Source organism: Mustela putorius, unplaced genomic scaffold (assembly GCF_011764305.1).
Source record: "Mustela putorius furo isolate JIRA1106 unplaced genomic scaffold, ASM1176430v1.1 tig00000129_pilon_pilon_pilon, whole genome shotgun sequence".
NCBI classification, from domain to species: Eukaryota; Metazoa; Chordata; class Mammalia; order Carnivora; family Mustelidae; genus Mustela; species Mustela putorius.
Window position 1 is genome coordinate 17,347,870 of NW_025421290.1, and position 20,020 is coordinate 17,367,889.

Genomic DNA, 20,020 nt, shown 5'->3' on the forward strand with positions numbered 1-20,020 from the left:
AGGATTAGAAATGGGTTTATTTGATGATTTCCTGCTTTCTTTAGATCAAATGGTTAGTGAAGCTCTTTCAGGAGGAGACATTTAAGGAATGATTATAACACAAAGGAGCTGCCAAGCAAAGAAGAAGGGAAGAGTGTTTCAGGGTGAAGCAGTTCTAAAGGAAAAGCTCAATGAAAGAAACAAACTTGGTGAATTCATGGAGCCTGGTGAGATGGTTTGGAGAACAAGGCAAGACAGAGCTGGATCAGGCTGGGATTCGTCAGCTCTAAGGGAAGGTGTACGGATGGGAAACCACTGGATGGTTTAGTTAGGGGAGTAACATGATCTAATTTACATTTTCCAAAATATCTGGCTGCTGGGTGGAGAGGGGATTTATCTGAGTGATAGGAGGGGAAGTGTAAAGCCAGTTTAGATGCTTTTGTTGTCCAGGTGAACTACCAAAGTAGTTTGGATAGTAGTAGGGTGATAAGGATGGGATAAAGAATCATGGATTCTTTTTTTTTTTTTTTTTTTTTTCTTTTTAAGGATACTTGTGAATGTTGAGATGTATGGAGTGAGTAGTAAGAGAGATCAAGGATAACTTCTAAATTTTTGCTTTGAGCAATTGAGTAGTTGATTATGTAATTTATTGCTATGAGGAAGACTGATAGACAAGTTTTGGGGAGATTAAGAGTTTGTTTTTGCTATGATAGATATGAGATGCTCATTTGCTACGCAAATGGACATGTCAAGTAGACAGATGTGAGGATCCAGAGGCCTAGGGAAGGGTATAGATTTGGGAGCCATCAGTATGTGGCTGGTATATTTGCAGTTAAAACCATGGTGTGGTCTGACCATTTGGATCTTTAATTGTTTCGAGGTCAAGCAGAAGAGGAAGAAAAGCAAGGGTCACTGAGAAGGAGTACCTAAGGCCAAAGGAGGAAAACCAGGCTAGTGTGATGACATGGAAACCTCTAGATGAAGATATTTCTAGAACCAGGGAGTGGTGCCTGCATGGCTCAGTTGTCTGCCTTTGGCTCAGGTCATGATCTCAGGGTCCTGGGATCGAGTCTGCTTTTCCCTCTCCTTCTGCCTGCCCCCCTTGCTCTTGCTTGCTGGCTCACTCTCAAATAAATAAATGAGATCTTCAAAATAAAAAAAGGAGGTAATTCAACCACATTGACGAGAAATGGCCAGTGGATTGGGTCCATAGAATTAATTGGTGGCTCTAACAAGGTTAGCCATACTCCAGTGGTGGAGATGGAGGCCTGACTGCAGTGGGTGGGAGAGAGAATGGCGGTGAGGAAGTAGAGACAATGATTTAACCAACACTTTGAAGAAATTTTGCTGTGAAGGGGAGCGGAGATATCATACTTGTTGAAGAGAAACCTAGGACTTTTTAAGGTAAGAGATACCACTCCATTATTTGTTATGCTTTTTCTAAGTATAGGTTAATCTATCCTTAGATCCCAATTCATTTATTTGTCCATTCATCATTTGACAAGTGCTTTTGAACAACTCTGGTGTATAAGACACTGTGGTGAACACGCGGGATGACACAGAATGTGCTGTCCTACGATGTTTCTTCTGATTACAGAGAGACAGCAAGTGCATAGACTATTATGGGATGATATGGGTGTGCTCCGGGAGAGAGAAGACATGGTACTCTGGAAGTACAGAGTAGGGGCACCCACCAGTCTTAAGGTCAGGGACGGCTTCCCAGGGCAAGTGGTTTCTAAGTTTTAGACCTAAAGTATGTTAGCACATGAACAGGGTGGAGATGAGGCAAGTGCCCCAGATAGTGGTAGCAGCCTAGTAAAGGCAGAAGGGGGGCTGAACATGGCACATTCAAGGAAATGGGTGCTCAGTGAGACCAAGGAGTGCATTTTGAAGGAGAAAGTGAACAGAGGAAGTTGTAAAAGGTCATGGGAATATATAGGGGTTTGAGTTATTTCCGGAGACCAAGAAAGAAGAAGTGATCGAAGGATTGTGAGTGGAGACATATTCAGAACTGGTTTTAGAAATCACGGGGATGCATTGTGGGGTGTGGTCTTATGGGAGGGAATGTGGAGACAGAATGACCAGCAGAAGTCTGTTAGGGCCGGTCAGCTGAGAGATAATGGTGTCCTGATCTAGGAGGTGCCCACCACGTTGGAGAGAGATAGGTATCAAGAGATACCTTGGGCTTTACATTCTTAAAATTTTTAAATTTTATCTTAATTTTTCTTAATTTTAGGTTTATTTGGGTAATCATTAGATCTTTTTGATTGACTGGGTATGGGAGGGGGAGGTGAGGGAAGTATTAAAGATGATTCAGGTTTATTCTTGGGCAGAAGAGTAGATCATGGAAGCATTCGCTGAAAAAAAGAAAATCCTGGGCGCCTGGGTGGCTCAGTGGGTTAAGCCTCTGCCTTCGGCTCAGGTCATCGTCTCAGGGTCAAGCCCAAATTGGGCTCTCTGCTCAGCAGAGAGCCTGCTTCCCTTACTCTCTCTGCCTGCCTCTCTGCCTACTTGTGATCTCTCTCTCTGTCAAATAAATAAATAAAATCTTTAAAAAAAAAAAAAATCTCGAACACCTTTGGTGAGGGAGGGAGTCGGTTAGAGATGACGACTCCCTTCTGGCAACGTTGACTTTGAAGTGTCTGTGGAATAACTAAGTGGGGATACCCATGAAACTCAAGAGAAGCAGACACCTGGGCTGACAATAAAGATTTGAAAGTCATAAGTATGTAAACAGTAATTCGTTCCTATGGAGTAGATGAAAATATCTCGAAAAAGAGAACATTATAGAGATATTGAAGAAGCAAAACAAGGTATAGCAAAGTCTGAGAAAGGGGTATCACTAGAAGTAGGAAGGATAATCATGGAAACCAATGAAGGAGAACATTTCAAGAAGAAGAGGGTAGTAAGCAGTATTGGAAGTTTCAAGCTACCTAGCGTGTTCTGAGAAATACCCACGGGGTTGAGCAATGAGAATATTACAGGTAGCCTCACTGAGAATCAGATGGAGTAGTTGGGGTTGAAGCTAGTTTTCTCTTGGTGAGTTGAAAAGTACATCATAGGTAAGGATGTGAAGATAGCAAGTGTACACAATACTTTGAAGAAGTTTGGGTTTAATGTCGGGGAGAGATAGGTGCTAAGCTGGAGGGGCCATGGAGGCAACATTTCAGCTGAGTTTTAATTATGATGAAAAAACCATGGATTTTGGTATCAGTCAGATCTGGATATGAAAGTCCTACCAGATGTGAGATCTACAGCACAGTATATAGGACACAGGGCACTTTTAATAAGTGTTTATTGAATGAGTGATTAAAAATCCTTCATCTTCTGGGAGCTACCATTTTCAGTAAGTGTTTATTGAATGAGTGATTAAAAATCCTTCATCTTCTGGGAGCTACCATTTTCTCATTTCTCACAAAATGCCTGCCTGACCACTTCATTGGAAGTGTTTAATGAAATGATGTCATTGTTCCTAACTCTGAATTCCTCCTTACTCCTGGACATAAGTTGGTTCAGCAAGCCTTCTGAGCCCCTTCAAGTGTGTCTTAGGATACCTATATATTATCACAGATTTGTATTGAGTTACATTATATTATAATATATATTATTTCATCCCTATTTTTGCTAAGCCTTTCCTGTTCCCTTGTGTTATCTCAGGAATAAATCACATGTGTAAATCAGTCCAGTTACAGGGGTGTTTCTCAGAGTGAGCTGTGTGATTTCCTTGAATTGGAGACTCTGGGAGTTGGGACCTAGAACTCTGAACTCAATCACCGACCCTCAGTAATTTGCTGGCATTCAAATTGTAAGAACCCTAGATCTGTGATCATAGCACAGATCACTTCAGTGTGGTCTGGTTCTTTTGTTCTCAGAAGTCAGGGCTCAGGCTCACACGTCATGATTCTCAAAAGATAAGCACTCAGTTTTATATAGTAGATGAAAGGTAGTAAGTTGTAAGAAATACGTGTTGAAAGAAATGGAATCGTTTCTTTGGTTTATTCATTCCACAAATATCTGTTGAGCAACTAAGATGAGTCAGAAGAGGGTGAGAAAGAGACGAGCAAATAGCACCCCAAATTCTAGGCATTTTATCTGTGTTCTGGGCTCATTTGCACGTGCTAGAAATACAAGGTTTGCTTATGCAGAGAGAGCCAGGAGCTATGTTCCAAGGAGGCTGGAAACAAAAGCCTCAGTGTGAGAATCTCAGGTGTTTCACGGGGTGTGGTTCGCTCATGTGGCAACATGAAGAGACTGGATGCCACATGCTAAGGCCCAAAGTAGAAACCATTTGTTGTATGTTGTATATTTTGCCAATAAATTCAGTATTTAAAATCTCTACATTGGGGAAAAATAGCCGCAAAGCCCCATTCCCTTCTCCCCCAGCCATTTAACTATTCATTCAACAAACATTTTCTGAATTCCTGTCACATGTGGTAGTGCTTCAGGCAAAAGCAGGAGCAAAAACAGACCTAGGCTCTCAGGGAGCCAGTAGGCTAATGAGAAGGCCCATCTTAATCAAGTAGGCTCCCAGATATTAGCTCATTTTTTTTTTTTTTTTTTTTGGAAAAGGGGAAGGAGGTTAGATCTATTGGCTGCTGCAGAGAATGGATTGAAGGGAGCGGAGCAGACCTGGTTGGCTGTGGGAGGAGCGGGGAGGAGCAGGCCCTGTCTGATGGCAGTTGGGGAGGGAGGGCTAGGGGAGTGCAGGGGTGCCTAGTGGTGTAGGAAGGAAGTGTACCTGGGAGCAAATTTGGCCCGATTTGTGGTAGGCTGTACTTGGGGATGATGAAGGATGGTGGCATTAAATATGTGAGGTGGAAACACTGGGGAGGGCAGGTGAGGGGCGGGGGAGGGGAGGAGGGTGTGACTTGAGTCCTGGAATGCAGAGTCTGATGGGTGAGTGCTGCTTTTGCAGTAGTGCCGACACAGATTCTCCAGGGGAAAGATATTGACCTAAAAGAGTGTTGGGGGGTGCTTGGGTAGCTCAGTGGATTAAGTGTCTGACTCTTGGTTTCAGTTCAGGTCATGGTCTCATGGGTAGTGGTGGCAGGCTCCACGCTCAGCAGGGAGTCTGCTCTAGATTCTGCACCTCCCTCTACTCTCTCTCTCTTTCAAATAAATAAATCTTAAAAAAATTTTATTGATTTATTTGACAGAGAGAGAAATCATAAGTAAGCAGAGCAGCAGGTGGGGGTGGGGGTGGGGGAAGCCGACTCCCTGCTGAGCAGAGAGCCCAATATGGGACTCAATCCCAGGACCCTGAGACCATGACTTGAGCCGAAAGCAGAGGCTTTAACCCACTGAGCCACCCAGGCACCCCTGAAATAAATAAATCTAAAAAAAAGTGTTGAGATTGAGATACGGTTGCATGCTGTGCTTATGAGTTTTGTTAGCCAGGTGTTACCTTCTAAACTCAGCTCTTCTCATTTATCAGCGGAATCTCTGTCTTGGTATGATTTATTTTTCTTGCTGGCTTTTTTGTTTGCTCATGGTTGGTTGCAAGAAATGTGTAGTCCCCCTGCTTTTTCTGTTAGTTAATAGCTTCCCCTTTTGTAGTTCAGTAACACACCTTTTCCTGTTTATTCTTCAAATATTTTAGGCTTTTCTTGTTTTGATTGTGCATGCCTATGTGGTTTTATTCCCTTTGTTTCTTCATTTATTTCTGTTTGTTGTCATCTCCCGTGAGAAACAAAGAGGTGGCCTTCTTATTTTAAGTTCCCTTTCTGTTCGCTAACAGCTTGATTAAGATTCTTTGAGATGACTTTTGGGGCAAATGGCTAAAAGGTGTCACATTATTTTTTGGATTTAGTTAGCCTTACCATTTCTGTCCCAGCGGGACAATGAGTTGGCATTGTTGTTTTAAGGAATGACAACAGTGTCTCATTATAGCACCTGCCCTTTTGTTCAAGGCATTTTATTCATCAGAGAAAGAAATTGTCCAGGGGTTATAAAAGCAATGACCAGGACAAAACATAGGCCTAGTAACTGTTGTCAGTAAATTATTCTTCTCCACAGTAAGATGGTTTGATCTTAATACTCTTAATAATAAGTCTTTCAGTTGGCAAATATTTGAGTACTTTTTTTTTTTTTTTTAAGATTTTATTTATTTGACACAGAGAGAGATCACAAGTAGGCAGGGAGGCAGACAGAGAGAGAGGAGGAAAAAGGCTCCCTACTGAGCAGCGAGCCCGATGCAGGGCTTGATCCCAGGACCCTGAGATCATGACCTGAGCCCAAGGCAGAGGTTTAACCCACTGAGCCACCCAGGTGCCCCACTGAGTACTTTAAAAAAAAAATTTTTTTTTAATTTTTTTATTTGACAGAGAGAGAGACAGCGAGAGAGGGAACACAAGCAAGGGGAGTGAGAGAGAGAGAAGCAGGCTTCCTACTGAACAGGGAGCCCCATGCGGTGCTCAAACCCAAGACCCTGGGACCATGACCTGAGCCCAAGGAAGACTACTTAACAACTGAGCCACCCAGGTGCCCCTTACTGAGTCCTTCTTATCTACAAGGCACTGTGCTAAGGGGAAGCAAAACCACAAAAGCATCAGTGTTTAACTTTAAAGTTCATACATTGAGTAGGAGAGGAACCATATGTCCTTATGTGGCTGTAGTGTATAAGCGGCAAGTAGTAATTATCATAAGGTAGAAGTAGGCTGTTGGGCCATACACAGAGCTGTCCTTTAATAATAAAAATACAGATAGAAGGGCACCTGGCTGGCTCAGTTGGTAGATCATGTGACTCTGTATCTCAGGATTGTAAGTTCAAACCTTCAGTGTAGAAATTACTTAAAAATCTTAAAAAAAAATACAGATAGAATAGGAGTGAGGCGAACGTGATAACCACTACACTACGGAAACGAAGCACCAGATAGAATAGGAGTAAACATACTATGTTACAGCTTGCTTTTTCTCAATTAAGAATATATCCATATCAGTACATATGTATCTATTTTGTTCTTTTTATTGGCCAGATATTTTTTCTTACTTTCTGGTAATTTGGAAGGGTTATGATCTCCTTTTGAAATATTTCTTATAGCTTAGCAGATGCTTTTTAACTTAAAGAAGTTAAGGTAAATCTCTGTTTTTTGAATTATCAACTTAAGAAATGAAGCTATCATGTATATTCATTTAATTTACGTATACATACATTCATTCAACAAATATTGACTGAGGCTCTCCTACTATTCTAAACCTAGTGACCCAGTGACCAACCTAAACAAATCCTTGCCCCTTTAGAATTTATGTTCTTTATATTTAATGTGTCTAGAAGGATGCACAGGAAACTTAATTAATGTTGTTTTCTGGGAAGGGAAAATGGGAGGTTTGAGGGAATTAAGATTAACTTTTAGTTTTGAGTACTGCTTGGAAAATGTTTTATGAGTATTATATATCACTTTAATAACAATAAGAAAAAATGCAGTAAATTGCTGTGGAAGATTAGAACTAGAAGAGATTATATCTATTTCTTGTTCGGAAGAGGGGGGCATTTGAATATAGTATGTCTTATTTTAACAGATGTCCATTGAATGCCCAACGTGTACTTTGTGCTGGGTGCTGAGTTTTTATAAGTGGGAGGTGGGGAGGATTGGCCGTTCCAGAGGATACAGGGCATGGCAATGAAGAAAAGAGTGAAACTTTGTTTGAGTGAAACTTAACTGGGGAATTGTGGATTTCCAGTTTGCTGAAAAAGTAGAATATGTGTCGAGAAGTCATGGGAGATGAATCAGGAAAATTAGACTGGAGGCAAACTATGAATGACCTAGAATGTTAGGCTGAGAATTTAGAATTTATTCACTAAGGAATGAAGGAATGATCAAAAGATTTTAATGAGGAGAATGACGGAGGAGAATGACAGATCAAAGGAGTGAATCTGGAGCCAAGTGCAGTAAGTCTGTTAGCAATAAACCAATAATAGAAAGAGACAAAGAAATCCCTGGATAGAAGGAGATTGCAAACCTTCCTCAGGGAACTCATGCAGGAGAGGACATTCTCAGGTAAGGCACATTGTAATAACGCATTGCTCGGTGTTTAAGTGGAAACGTGTACTAGGGATTCTGAGGTGCAACTGCTTTTGAACTTCCTACTCCCAGGGAGGACTGCTGGAGTCAACACTTCAATTAATTAACTAATTAATTAATTATTTGGGGGGAGAGTCAACATTTTAAATTAACTATCATGTGAAGCTCCCTAGCCTTGTAGTTTTCTTGGGAACCTTATAGTGAATTTAAAATCCATACTTCTTAACTGAGCTTAACTCAATTAGTTTTCATTTAAGGTGCCTTCCAGCTAAGGAAGGCTATGTGTTGCCAGCTCACAAAAGGCAGATTGAATAAGAACAAACTCAGGGATTAAATGTATTTTTATGGTAATGACATCTAGAGAAAACCTTTGCCTACTCTGTCTTGCTTCTCAAATTCAGTCAGATATTTCCCAAGAATGATAGTCACGGATGTCAGCATGGGCCTGAATAAAATTCACTACATTTTTCTACATTATCCATCTTTCTTTTTTTGCCTTAAAAGTCAGGATGGAGAATTTCTCATTCTCAATTCCTTGGCCTTTAACAGAGAAATCCATCATTTGACTAGATTTTACTATTCTTTTTAATTCTTTCACTTTTTAAAATCCCTAACAGCTGCTGATTCTATTCTCTACATGCCATTTTGAGAAGTGTTTTACTATTTTATCAGAAACTTACCCCAGAAATTACAAAATAAAATCTGGCAGTTGGAAAAAAAAAAAATCTCACCCACTCAAATTAAGTTGCTTTATAAAGCAGTTGGTTCTCAATTATTTTTTTTCCCAATGGGTCAGCCTTTGAAAGGAACAAATGGTCACTTATCCTGCCATAGGGTGAGCTGTTTGGCTCTGGCTCCTGTTGAATTAATAGTGCTTTTCAGGGATAAGACAGTATGAAAATGTGAGAAAAGTGTGTCAAGGGACATAAAATGGCACGTACTAAACCATTTAATTCAGCTGTTGCAAAGGTGTTTTAATTGTACTTGGGACGTCTTTGTTTGCCATTCAGCAAAGGGTCCTTGTTGCATTTGAAGGGTTCTGATTTCTAGGGTGACGAGTTGTTCTCTAAATGTGCACAATGAGTTTGTTAAAAGCCATGAAGTTTCTTTTCTAAATCCTTTTCTGAAGATTTCACTTGGGCTTTGTTTTCTTTGCTAAACTGGAGAGTACCGGTGGGGATTTGTTTTGGCGGCTTCTCTTTTTGTTTCCCCCCCTGGTTTCCATTAGATTTTATCAAATTAGGACAGGAATCACGTAGGGGTTTTCTCTGGAAAAGTTTTGATCGTTTTCAGTTTCTGTCCCTGTCTGGACTGGATTAGGTGCACCCAGTTTGAACAATCCACTTAGAGCCCTGGTATCCCTGCCTCTTTCACAGCCTAGGGAAGTTCATTTCTGTTTGCCCAGTACCAAGACCCTTTCTGTGTAACATCGCACGCAAATGAAATGATCCCTCGTATTACCTGGAAATAGTTCAGATGACTGCGGTTTCCAGGTGGATGTGGAACACTAAAACTCCCCGGGCACAGGCACGCAAAAGTCTTTTAGTACTTAGTTTTGTGCCAGTGGCTCACCCTTTCCAAGATGATTTTACCCACCTTCCACAGAGACTACCCCCCTTCTCCCCCATGTAACTCTCCTAAAGTGCACTTTTCTCTCCTGGACCTAGCAGCATTACTGATTTGTTTCTTTTTCACACTTTATCACCTAGAAATAAAAGTCTCCCTTGGTCCCTTAGGGATAAGAAGAGTCATCTTTGGTTTTTTGTTAGTTTGTTTGTTTGGTTTGGTTTGGATTTGGATTTCTGCTTTATTGTTATAATAATAGGTAGGTCCCTCCCCGCTTTTATCCGTGGCCTTGATTAATGTACATTGTGTGCTGGTAACTCGATCCTGGGATCATCAAAACTACTCTCTAGATTTTTCTGTTGAGAAGCAAAATTAACCTTCAATTTTTGTTTTAATGTTTCAATATATGCTTAAAAATATTGTTGAATCATCTACTGATACTAGGAGAAAAAGCAATGAAGACATATCTGGAAGATTCTAGAAGAGGTCGTAACATTTTGAACTATAGGACAAAATTGTGCTTCTTTGTAATTCTTTTGTATAAAACAAATAACTTTCAAAAGCTTATTACACTATCTAGTTGGCTTTCCAGAACTCCGTTCAGTTCAGTTAACAATTATTGAGTATCCTGTACTGTGTAAATTACTGGGCTATAACTAATGTAAGCTGGTAATACAGGAAAATGAAGTCGATTTAAAAAGATAAGAAAAAAAATCCAATGAGGCCAAGTGCATCTTTAATCTCTAATTAGCCAGGATTATAAATACCGGAAAATAACATTTACTGATTCTCTTTAGTTCCTTAATCTGTACTCCCATCAGATTAAAAAATTTTTAAGAACTCCAGTTAGATGTCCTACCAACACTTTCAGTCTGTTAAAACCGTGGTAGCTAGAGATTAATAAAGAAGAGTGGAAAATGTATTAGAAGGTAGATCAAACAACTAAAAAAAAAAAAAGAATATAAACACATAAAGGTAGATTTGACTGGCTTGGTATAGTAAATAAAACATAACATAATAATCAGTGAAATTATCATTTACTAATTTTAATTATAATTTAATTTTATTATTAATTTCAATCAATTTAATGTTACTAATTAACTATTATTATTATTCTTTTAGCAAATTTTTTTTAGAGTCTATTCTGGGCCAGGTTCCTCTAGGCACTCAGAATAGATCACAGACAAAACAGCTTTATCTGTGTGTGGGTTAATTTCTTTGGGAGAACAGCAAGACATGGAATGATAAACACACAACATCTATAGCTTATGTAGATGTTAAAAGGTGGTAAGTGCTGTAGGAAAAAATAGAGCAAGCAAAGGGAAGCAGGAGTAGAGATATTACAACTTTCAATAGGATGGGAATTAGGCTTGTGGGGAAATCTGTAATAAGAGCATTCCTGGGAGAAAGCACAGTTAGGGCAAAGCCCTAACATGGGAATATTTCTGGGGAGTTTGAGAAAAACAGGGAGGCCAGAGTGGCTGGAGTGGAATGAGCCAGGGGCAGGAGAAAAGGAAGTGGGTGTCAACCTCGTAGCCATCTTAAGGAGTGAGGTAAGGAGCCCTCGGAGGATTGTGAGCAGAGGAGTTTCCTGGTCTGAGTTAACATTTTAGCAACATCACTCTGGCTGCTGCTTGAGAACAGTGTGTTGAGGACGAGGCTGGAAGGAGGGAGACCTGTTAGGGATCTAGGGCAGTAATGCGGGTGGGGGTGGCGAGAAGTGGTCATATCCTGAGTATATTCTGGAGGGGGATGGAAGAGGATTTCCCAAGGCATTGGCTGTGAAGAATGAGCGAAAGAGCGAAGCCAGCTTGTGATGTAGGAGAAAAGGCAAGAGTGTAGGGTCCAGAAAGGTGAAGGCTGAGAATCGACCATTGGTTCTAGTCAAAGATGGGTGGGTGCGGGGTGGGGAGGGGTGGTTCGTGGTGACCTTGATGAGGGAGCAGCTGGAAAAGGGTGGGAGGAAAACTATCAGTGAGAGCAAAGGACAGTGCAAAGCAGGCAGAACTCATGACTTGGGGTTGCCGATGGATGCCAAAGATTGTTGGAATGGGGATACTCAAGGGAAAGAACAGAAAAGCTCGGGGCTGTTGTTCCGAGATGTACAAAATCGAGACTGTGAGGAGTTGCACTTACCAGTAATGATCAGGTGTGGGGTAGGACTATGACAGCCAGTGGTGGAAGCAGAGCAGAAGACAAGTTTATTGGAGAAGGAGAATAAAACAGAGGGACCAGGAGGTTGGGGGCTTCATTAATATGTATGTTGAAATCGCCAAGAATTAGGAGTTGTACTGGGGAGAGGATATTGGAGAAGGAACTAAAATGTTTGAGAAATCACGAGGAATGGACAGAGGCCTGTAGATGACTCTAACAATGGGTCTGTCTGATGACTCGTCTGGTGGTGACCTGGGGACAAAGAGAGTGGAGAATGATCTGGAAGTGGCTGCAAGGAGCAGATCCCCCAAGGTCCAAGGGGCTTACATAAGAGAGAGCCAGCACTCGAGAGGGCTCGTTTTCAGGAAGGGCAGAGAGGCCTGGTGGAGAGGGTTTGGACACGGGGTTTTGTGGATGGTGTACCATGGGCTCATCACCGGCAGAAGGGGATCAGGAGTTAAGGACAAGGTGGGAGGTGAGAAAAACGGAGGCCTGTGTGGAGTCTTACTTAGAGTGAGAGAACAAAGGGGAGCCTGAGAGCCCCGGGGCGTACGTGTGCTTGTGTGTGTGCGCGTGCGCGTGTGCCTGTGCTGGGATGAGACCTGCTGACCTCCAGGTAGATGGTGGTGACACGGCTGTGAGCGCTGGGTGCAGGGAGGGTGGGTATCTGTCCTCACCTGGGGGCCCAGCCACTTAACATGTCGGGAGATGGAAACTCCGTCCCGGTGTGCAGAGCTGACCTGGCTGCGGAGGACTGTAGGAGGCCGGTGGGGAGCTTGGTGCGGCAGTGGGGCCTGCCCCGCCCTGGCGAGGAGGGGGAGACATACCTAGAGTGTTCAGATCTTCTCCCATTGACTCCTGTCCTGTGAATGAGAGTAAAGATGGCCACTTCTCAAGTGAACCATTAACAGTCTCTGGAGGCCAGAGCTTATTACCTTATTCCACGAGGAAACTGCTGTCCCACAGCTACTTGGTAACAGAGGCAGGATTCGAGCCCGGAGAGCTCAGACTCTAATTGGAGCTCATTTACTGTTCAGTCCAGTGGCAACATAGCCTCCAGGAGAAATCCTGCAAGTGTCAAGACTAAACTGCCCACAACTTGATGAGCCTTTCCAAACGTCTTCGGATGTTCTGGGGTTTGTCTTCACGTCATGTGGCTTTTGCTTTTGGGCGCGGAGGTCTTCTGTCTCCTCTTAGTTCCTCAGACCACACTGCCAAGACCACATGACGATGTAGTGCTTTTGTCAGTAAACACTATTAAAAGTCACTGTGTCTTAGCTCGCTGGCAGTGATCAAAAATACCTCCTATCAACACGCTGTTTCCAAAGCAGTCCTTGAACAAACACCGGAGACTTCCACCAAGTCCTAGAAAGCTGGAGGGGTTGTGAACTAGGCACACATCCCCAGAGGGGTAGACCTTTGAAGCTCTGATACATTGAAAAGGTTTCTGAGGCTTCTCATTTTGTAACTGTTGTTGTCCCTTTTCAACAGCGCAACAGGAGGACACTCAGAAGAAAACCTTTACCTGCTGGATCAACTCACAGTTGGCAAAGGTGAGGGAAAAAAGAGCAAATAAAGCTACAGATATATTTAAGTTACTCCTCCTTCCCTCCCTTTGGGTCCCCCAAATGGCAGGGCTGAAAGAATGTGCTGAAATCCCCTTGATCTTGTTTAGATGTGTTCGTTATTCACCCCCCAGCAGAAAAAAAAAGACACTTTTGTTAAGGGTATGGGAGACAGTGCTATAAAAATATTTAAAGCAGCAATAGCTTTTTAAAATCCATATAATAATAATAACAAAAAAACAATTCATACGTACGGAGTGTTATATGTTAAAAACACCGTCCTAAGCTCTTCTAAATGGCGTCAACTTGCGTCACATTTACGGGACCTTACAACATCCCCATAAGTGTTATTCCGGTTTAAAAAAAAAACAAGGAAACGAAGACACAAAGAAGTTACGTGACTTGCCCAAGGTCACACCACTTGTAAGTGATAGCGCTGGGATGCAAACCCAGGCAGTCTGGGTCCAGAGACCTTGATCTATTTCTTTTGTTTGTTTTAAAATATTTTATTTATTTGAGAGAGAGAAAAAGAGAGAGAGAGAGCAAGCACAAGTGGCGGGTAGTGGCAGAGGGAGAGAGGGAAGCAGGCTTCGTGCTGAGCAGAGAGCCCAATGCAAGACTCCATCCCAGGACCCTGAGATCATGACCTGAGCCGAAGGCAGCGGCTTAACCCACGGAGCCACCCAGGTGCCCCCAGGTGCCTTGATCTTAATCACTGTGTCATCCTATCTCTCCGTGACTCCAAGTGCCTGGAATAATGTGGATACAAAATGAGTGAGCCTCCTCTCCCAGGCTACTCATCCCTGACCAATGCCTTTCTAGAAAGGGTAAATTTGTAAACAGATTACTCCAGAAATGTAGTCTGTTCCCCAAATGGGTCACTACCAGCTGATTTTTGAAGGCCTTTCAGGCTGCCTCCGTGCACAGGTTTTATGCCCCCACTGAAAGCGGCGGGAGTGTTGTGTTACTGGAAATTTACCACGAGATAAATTAAGTTCGCTATTTCTCTTATCGTGCTTTGACATAGAACGTGGTGTGTTCTAAAATCACTACCGGATTTTAGCTTTTGTGAATGCCACAAAGCCCATTTATGGGATTCTTGAAGGTATTATGTTTTCGGACCAACATTTGAATGAGTATTTTTCTTGTGACCTTTTGTAGCACACTCCCCCCTCGGTGGTGTCAGACCTGTTTGCAGACGTTAAAAAGGGGCACGTTCTCCTGGACCTGCTGGAGGTGCTCTCTGGACAACAGTTGGTAAGCTTTTAAAGTGACATTATAAAACCTTGTGTTGATTTACACATGTTTCCCCCCTCCCCCATATTTCTAATATATTTCACTTGAATCCCATAGCCTCGAGACAAAGGATCTAATACATTCCAGTGTAGAATCAATATAGAGCACGCCCTGACATTCCTAAAAGACCGATCAGTGAGTATGAATCTGATCTGAAGATGGACTGGAGAAATTAACGCTGTGAAATGTATTCTTTTAACCTGTGTTTCTTCTTTTCCAGATCAAGCTAATAAATATTCATGTTACTGATATTATAGATGGAAACCCATCCATTATTCTTGGCCTAATTTGGACAATTATACTGCACTTTCATGTAAGTAGTTTGATGACGTGCAAGTTATTTCTGTTCTAATTACTGCAGTATGAAATAAGGGTATTGCAGTAAGATTCAGTCCTGAGTTTTTTCCAGAAACAGGACACTCCAGAAATCTCGACAGCTAGACCTTGGCCATTTATGTTATTTTGCAGTTGAAAATTGAATGCTGAATTACGGTATCTTAAATTATCCATGATATTAGCACCAGTCTGAATAGAACCTGCCGTGATAAAATTTTGCTTATTTTTGTTTACTTACTGTGGCAGAAGATAATAGAAAGCTGGAGTAAATTTGTTTTTTGTTTTTTTTTTTAAGATTTTTATTCATTTATTTGAAAGATAGAGATCACAAGTAGGCAGAGAGGCAGGCAGAGAGAGAGAGGGAGAGAGCTGAGCAGAGAGCCTGACTCGATCTCAGGACCCTGGGATCATGACCTGAGCTGAAGGCAAAGGCTTTAACCCACTGAGCCACCCAGATGCCCTTTCTGGAGTAAATTTTTTTTTTTTTAAAGATTTATTTATTTATTTGACAGACAGAGATCACAAGTAGGCAGAGAGGCAGACAGAGAGAGAGGAGGAAGCAGGCTCCCCACTAAGCAGAAAGCCTGACTCGGGGCTCGATCCCAGGACCCTGAGATCATGACCTGAGCCAAAGGCAGAGAGGCCTTAACCCACTGAGCCACCCAGGTGCCCCTGGAGTAAATTTTTTAATCCACTAAACTTCACAGACTCTCCTAGATTTGAGGACTCTTGTTCAGTCCAATAATCCTATAACATCTAGTCATGTCCCAAGACGGACTCATAGATTAATTTCATTCCATAAATACATTTGAACACCTATGTGCTAGCTTTTGTGCTAGGACACCAAGAAAACAGCAAAAACAGTTGTAGCCCTGACTCCATGGTACTTGTGACTGAAAGTATATTTTTCCAGTCCTGGGATTCTAAGTTAGTGCAAGTTTTCTGCAGCTACCTAAAAAAGTTGCATGTTCTATGTCTCCATATTTACTTTGAAAATAAAAAAATTATGTGGGAAATAAATGCTTATTTTATAAAAACTAGAAAATAACATAAATAATTTGTATAAAATTTAAAATGTAAAATAAGACTATATATGATTTATGGATACTACATTTGAAGTTAAAGTAGAATAATAGTTGTGAGGATGATGAAAACCAAATTTATAATTGTGGGGTTTTTTCTTCTGAAAAAGGAAGGAAATGGAATTGCAGAGGAAAAGACAGAAGGCTTAAACTGTATCCGTGTTTCATTTCTCTCTTTTTAAAAAAATTTTATTTATTTATTTGACAGACAAAGATCACAAGTAGGCAGAGAGGCAGGCAGAGAGAGAGGAGGAAGCAGGCTCCCTGCTTAGCAGAGAACCCAATGTGGGACTCGATCCCAGGACCCTGGGATCGTGACTTGAGCTGAAGGCAGAGGCTTAACCCACTGAGCCACCAGGCGCCCAGTGTTTCATTTCTTTAAAAAAATATGAACCAAATATGGTAAAATGTAAAATTGGGCAATATATAGGCATTTGTTATATTTTTTCCCCCATACTTTCTGGAATATTTAAAATATAATTAAAATTTCAATATGGATAATAAAAACCAAGTAGAATCATCTATAATTCTACTGCTCACTGATAACCACCAAATAATTTGGGGTATAGACTTCATGATACATACAGCAGGAATGAATGTATATATTTATCTAAATATGTATATCTTGAATGGTCATGCTATCCAAACTCTTTTCAACCTGTTCTAATGAACATCTTTCTGAATTCATACATAGTTTTTAATGGAGGCATGATGTTCTGTTGCAAAGAATTATATTTCATTAACAAGCAGAATGCTCACAGTTTTATGATTGTAAGCAATTCTAAAAAGACTACCCTTCTGATAAAACTTTTCCATACCATCTTAATTATTTCCATGAGCCCGATTCCTAGAAGTGAAATTGTTGGGCCGTAAGTTTTGCTTTTCTTGGCTTCGTTTTACTGATGTAAATAAACTTTTGTTGAAGAAGAACACACATGGAAATGCACAAATCTGAGATGTAGAGCTTGATGTATTTTTAAAAATTAAATATATCCATGTAACCACTACCCAAGATAAAAATAGAGAACATTGCCTAATCACAGAGTTCCCAGGTATTTCTCTCAGTCTTTGCTCCCTTCAAAGACCACCACTTTGATCTCTGTCATTGTTTAGCTTAGCATCTTAACTTCCATATAAAGGAATTATAACTGAATTGTCTTACATATGAGATATACTCTTGTGTCAGACTTATTTCACTTAACATCTTCCTTGAGTTTCAAGTTGTTGAAGCATGCATCCGTAGTTTTGTTCTTGTTGTTTTTTAATTTTTTTTTATTTTTTAGTATAGTTGATACAATTAATTACACGAGTTTCAGGTGTAAACTTAGTGATTTGACGAGTTTATACATTATGTTCTGCTCACCTCAAGTTAGCTGCTATCTGTCCCATTACATCGCTATTATAATATCATGGACCGTATTTCTTTCTTTCTCTTTGTTGTGTATGATTATACCATTGCATAAATATGCCAGAATTTATTTACCACTCTTCTGTTGATGGACATTGCTTTGGTTGGCAGGGTTCAGCTGTTATGATTAAAGCTGCTAGGTGCGTTCTTGTGTATGCCTTTTGGCGGTATAAGCCCTCATGTCTCTCATATATATGTCTAGCAGTGGAATTGCTGGATCATAAGGCATGTGATGTTCAGCTTTGCAGGGTAGTGCCAACTAATTTTTCAAAATGGTGGTTCTGATTTACATTGGGTGAATTCCTTGCTCCCATTCTCACTCATAGTTGACATTAAAAATTTTGTTTTTTAAATTTATTTATTTGTCAGAGAGAGAGGGAGAGAGAGCGTGCACAGGCAGACAGAATGGCAGGCAGAGGCAGAGGGAGAAGCAGGTTCCCTGCCAAGCAAGGAGCCCGATGTGGGACTCGATCCCAGGACGCTGGGATCATGACCTGAGCCCAAAGCAGCTGCTTAACCAGCTGAGCCACCCAGGCGTCCCTGACATTAAAAGTTTTTTATTTTAGCTATGCTATTGTATGTAAGGATTTATAGAAGTCTTAAGATATATTCTGGATCCAAGTCCTTTGTTGAGCACACATAAATTACAAATCTCTGATTCTGTGGCTTGCTTTTTCAGTCTTTTTTTTTTTGTGTGTGTGTGTGTTAGTTTTTTTTTTTTAATTTTTTCTTTTTTTTATAAACATGTATTTTCAGTCTTTTTTTTTTTTTTAAGATGTTATTTATTTATTTGACAGAGATCACAAGTAGATGGAGAGGCAGGCAGAGAGAGAGAGAGAGAGAGAAGCAGGCTCCCTGCTGAGCAGACAGCCCTATGTGGGACTCGATCCCAGGACCCTGAGATCATGACCTGAGCTGAAGGCAGCAGCTTAACCCACTGAGCCACCCAGGCGCCCCACCTTTTCAGTCTTTCAATGAACCAGACATTCATGATTTTAATGTAGTTCAAATTTATCAGCTTCCTTTTTTGGTGGCTTGTACTTTTTATGTTCTGTAAAGAAATCTTTCCCTTTGTCAACATCATGGAGATGCTCTCTTAATGCCATTTTCTTGAATAGTTCTGTCCAAAGAGGACTTTCTGCAGTGATGGAAATGTTCTGTAGCTGCATTGTACCAGACAGTAGCCACTAGTCGCTTATGGCCATTGAACACTTGAAATGTGGCTGGTATGACTGAGGAACTAAGTTTCAAATTTTATGTATTTAATTAATTTACATAGCCACAGGGAGGTAGGGACTATTGTATTAGATAGCACAGTTCTAAAAGCTTAACCGTTTCATATTTTACAATTAGATCTACAGTCTTTCGAGAATGAATTTTTTTGAGCATGTTAATGTTAGAGCAATCAAGATTATTTTGCCCATATGGCTATCTGGTTGACCCAACACCATGTATTGAAAAGACCATCACTTTCCTAGTGTACTATCGTGTCAGTTAATTAAAAAATCAAGTAACCATATATGTGTGGCTCCATCGTCAGATTGTCATTTCTGTTCCATTATTCGTTCTTGGCACTAGTACTGTACTGTATCAGTTTCTATAGCTGTATAGAAAGTCTTGATGTCTTATAGTGTCCAACTTGTTCTTTAGGATTATCTTGTTTATTCTTTGCTCTTTGCATTCTCATATAATTTTTTAAATTAAGATGTAGTTAACATATTCCATTGTATAAGTTTAAGCTGTATAACATGGTGATTTAAGATTCATATAAATTTAAAGATAACTTGTTAATTTACATGCACACCATCTGTTGGAATTTTAATAAGGATTTCATTGAATGTATAATTTAGAAAAAGTTGACATCTTTAAACCATTGAATACAGTATTTCTGTTATTGCTCTGTTCAAAATATTTTCATTATGATTTCTTATTTGACCTCTGGATTCTATAACATTCTGTTGCTTGATATCCAGATATTTGGAGATTCTGGTTGTTATGTCTCTGTTACTGATTTCTAGCTTAATTTGAGTGTGGTCAGAGAATACCATCTGAATGATTTCAATTCTTCAAAATTGCTGAAGCTTGCATTATGACTCAGTGTTGTCAATTTCAGTAAATATTTCCTGTGGATTTGAAAAGGATGTTGATCCTGCCATTTTAGGTACAAGGGGGTATGCCCATCAGATGAAGTTTGTTAGTTGTGTTGGTCACACCTATTATTACTAGTTGTCTGGTGCCTCTGTTAATTATGGAGAAGTGCACTTTTCTCAATAATACTTGCTACTATGTTTGTGGATTGATCTTTGAAAGTTTTCCATAGGTATTATGTTACTGCCCTCCAAAAAATCTAAACCAACTTGTGTGCTTACCAGCACGATGTAAAAATCCACTTTCTGTACTCTTCCTAGAGAATACATCACTTGATGTTAACTTTAAATTTTTTTGCCTGTGTTATAAATGAAGAAACTGTCTCCTTGCTGGATACATTTAGCTTTTTTAAATGATGAATGAAGATATTTTCCATATACTTAGTGACATTTTTTTTTTCTTTCTTGGGACTTAGCTCTCATGTATTTGATTTTTTTTTTCTGCATGTATATTTGTTTTTTAATA

General features: G+C 40.4%; 1 protein-coding gene across 11 annotated transcripts in view; it reads left to right on the forward strand.

Moving 5' to 3' along the window:
* The window catches only part of SYNE2 (spectrin repeat containing nuclear envelope protein 2), a 330,781-nt gene that overhangs the window by 67,038 nt on the left and 243,723 nt on the right, over nt 1–20,020 (forward strand). For all 11 annotated transcript variants that reach the window (XM_004738910.3, XM_004738907.3, XM_045070315.1 and 8 more), the window contains exons 3-6: nt 13,212–13,273; nt 14,447–14,542; nt 14,639–14,716; nt 14,802–14,894. In XM_004738910.3, the coding sequence (XP_004738967.1) occupies nt 13,212–13,273; nt 14,447–14,542; nt 14,639–14,716; nt 14,802–14,894 (329 nt within the window). The remainder of the gene's footprint in view (nt 1–13,211; nt 13,274–14,446; nt 14,543–14,638; nt 14,717–14,801; nt 14,895–20,020) is intronic.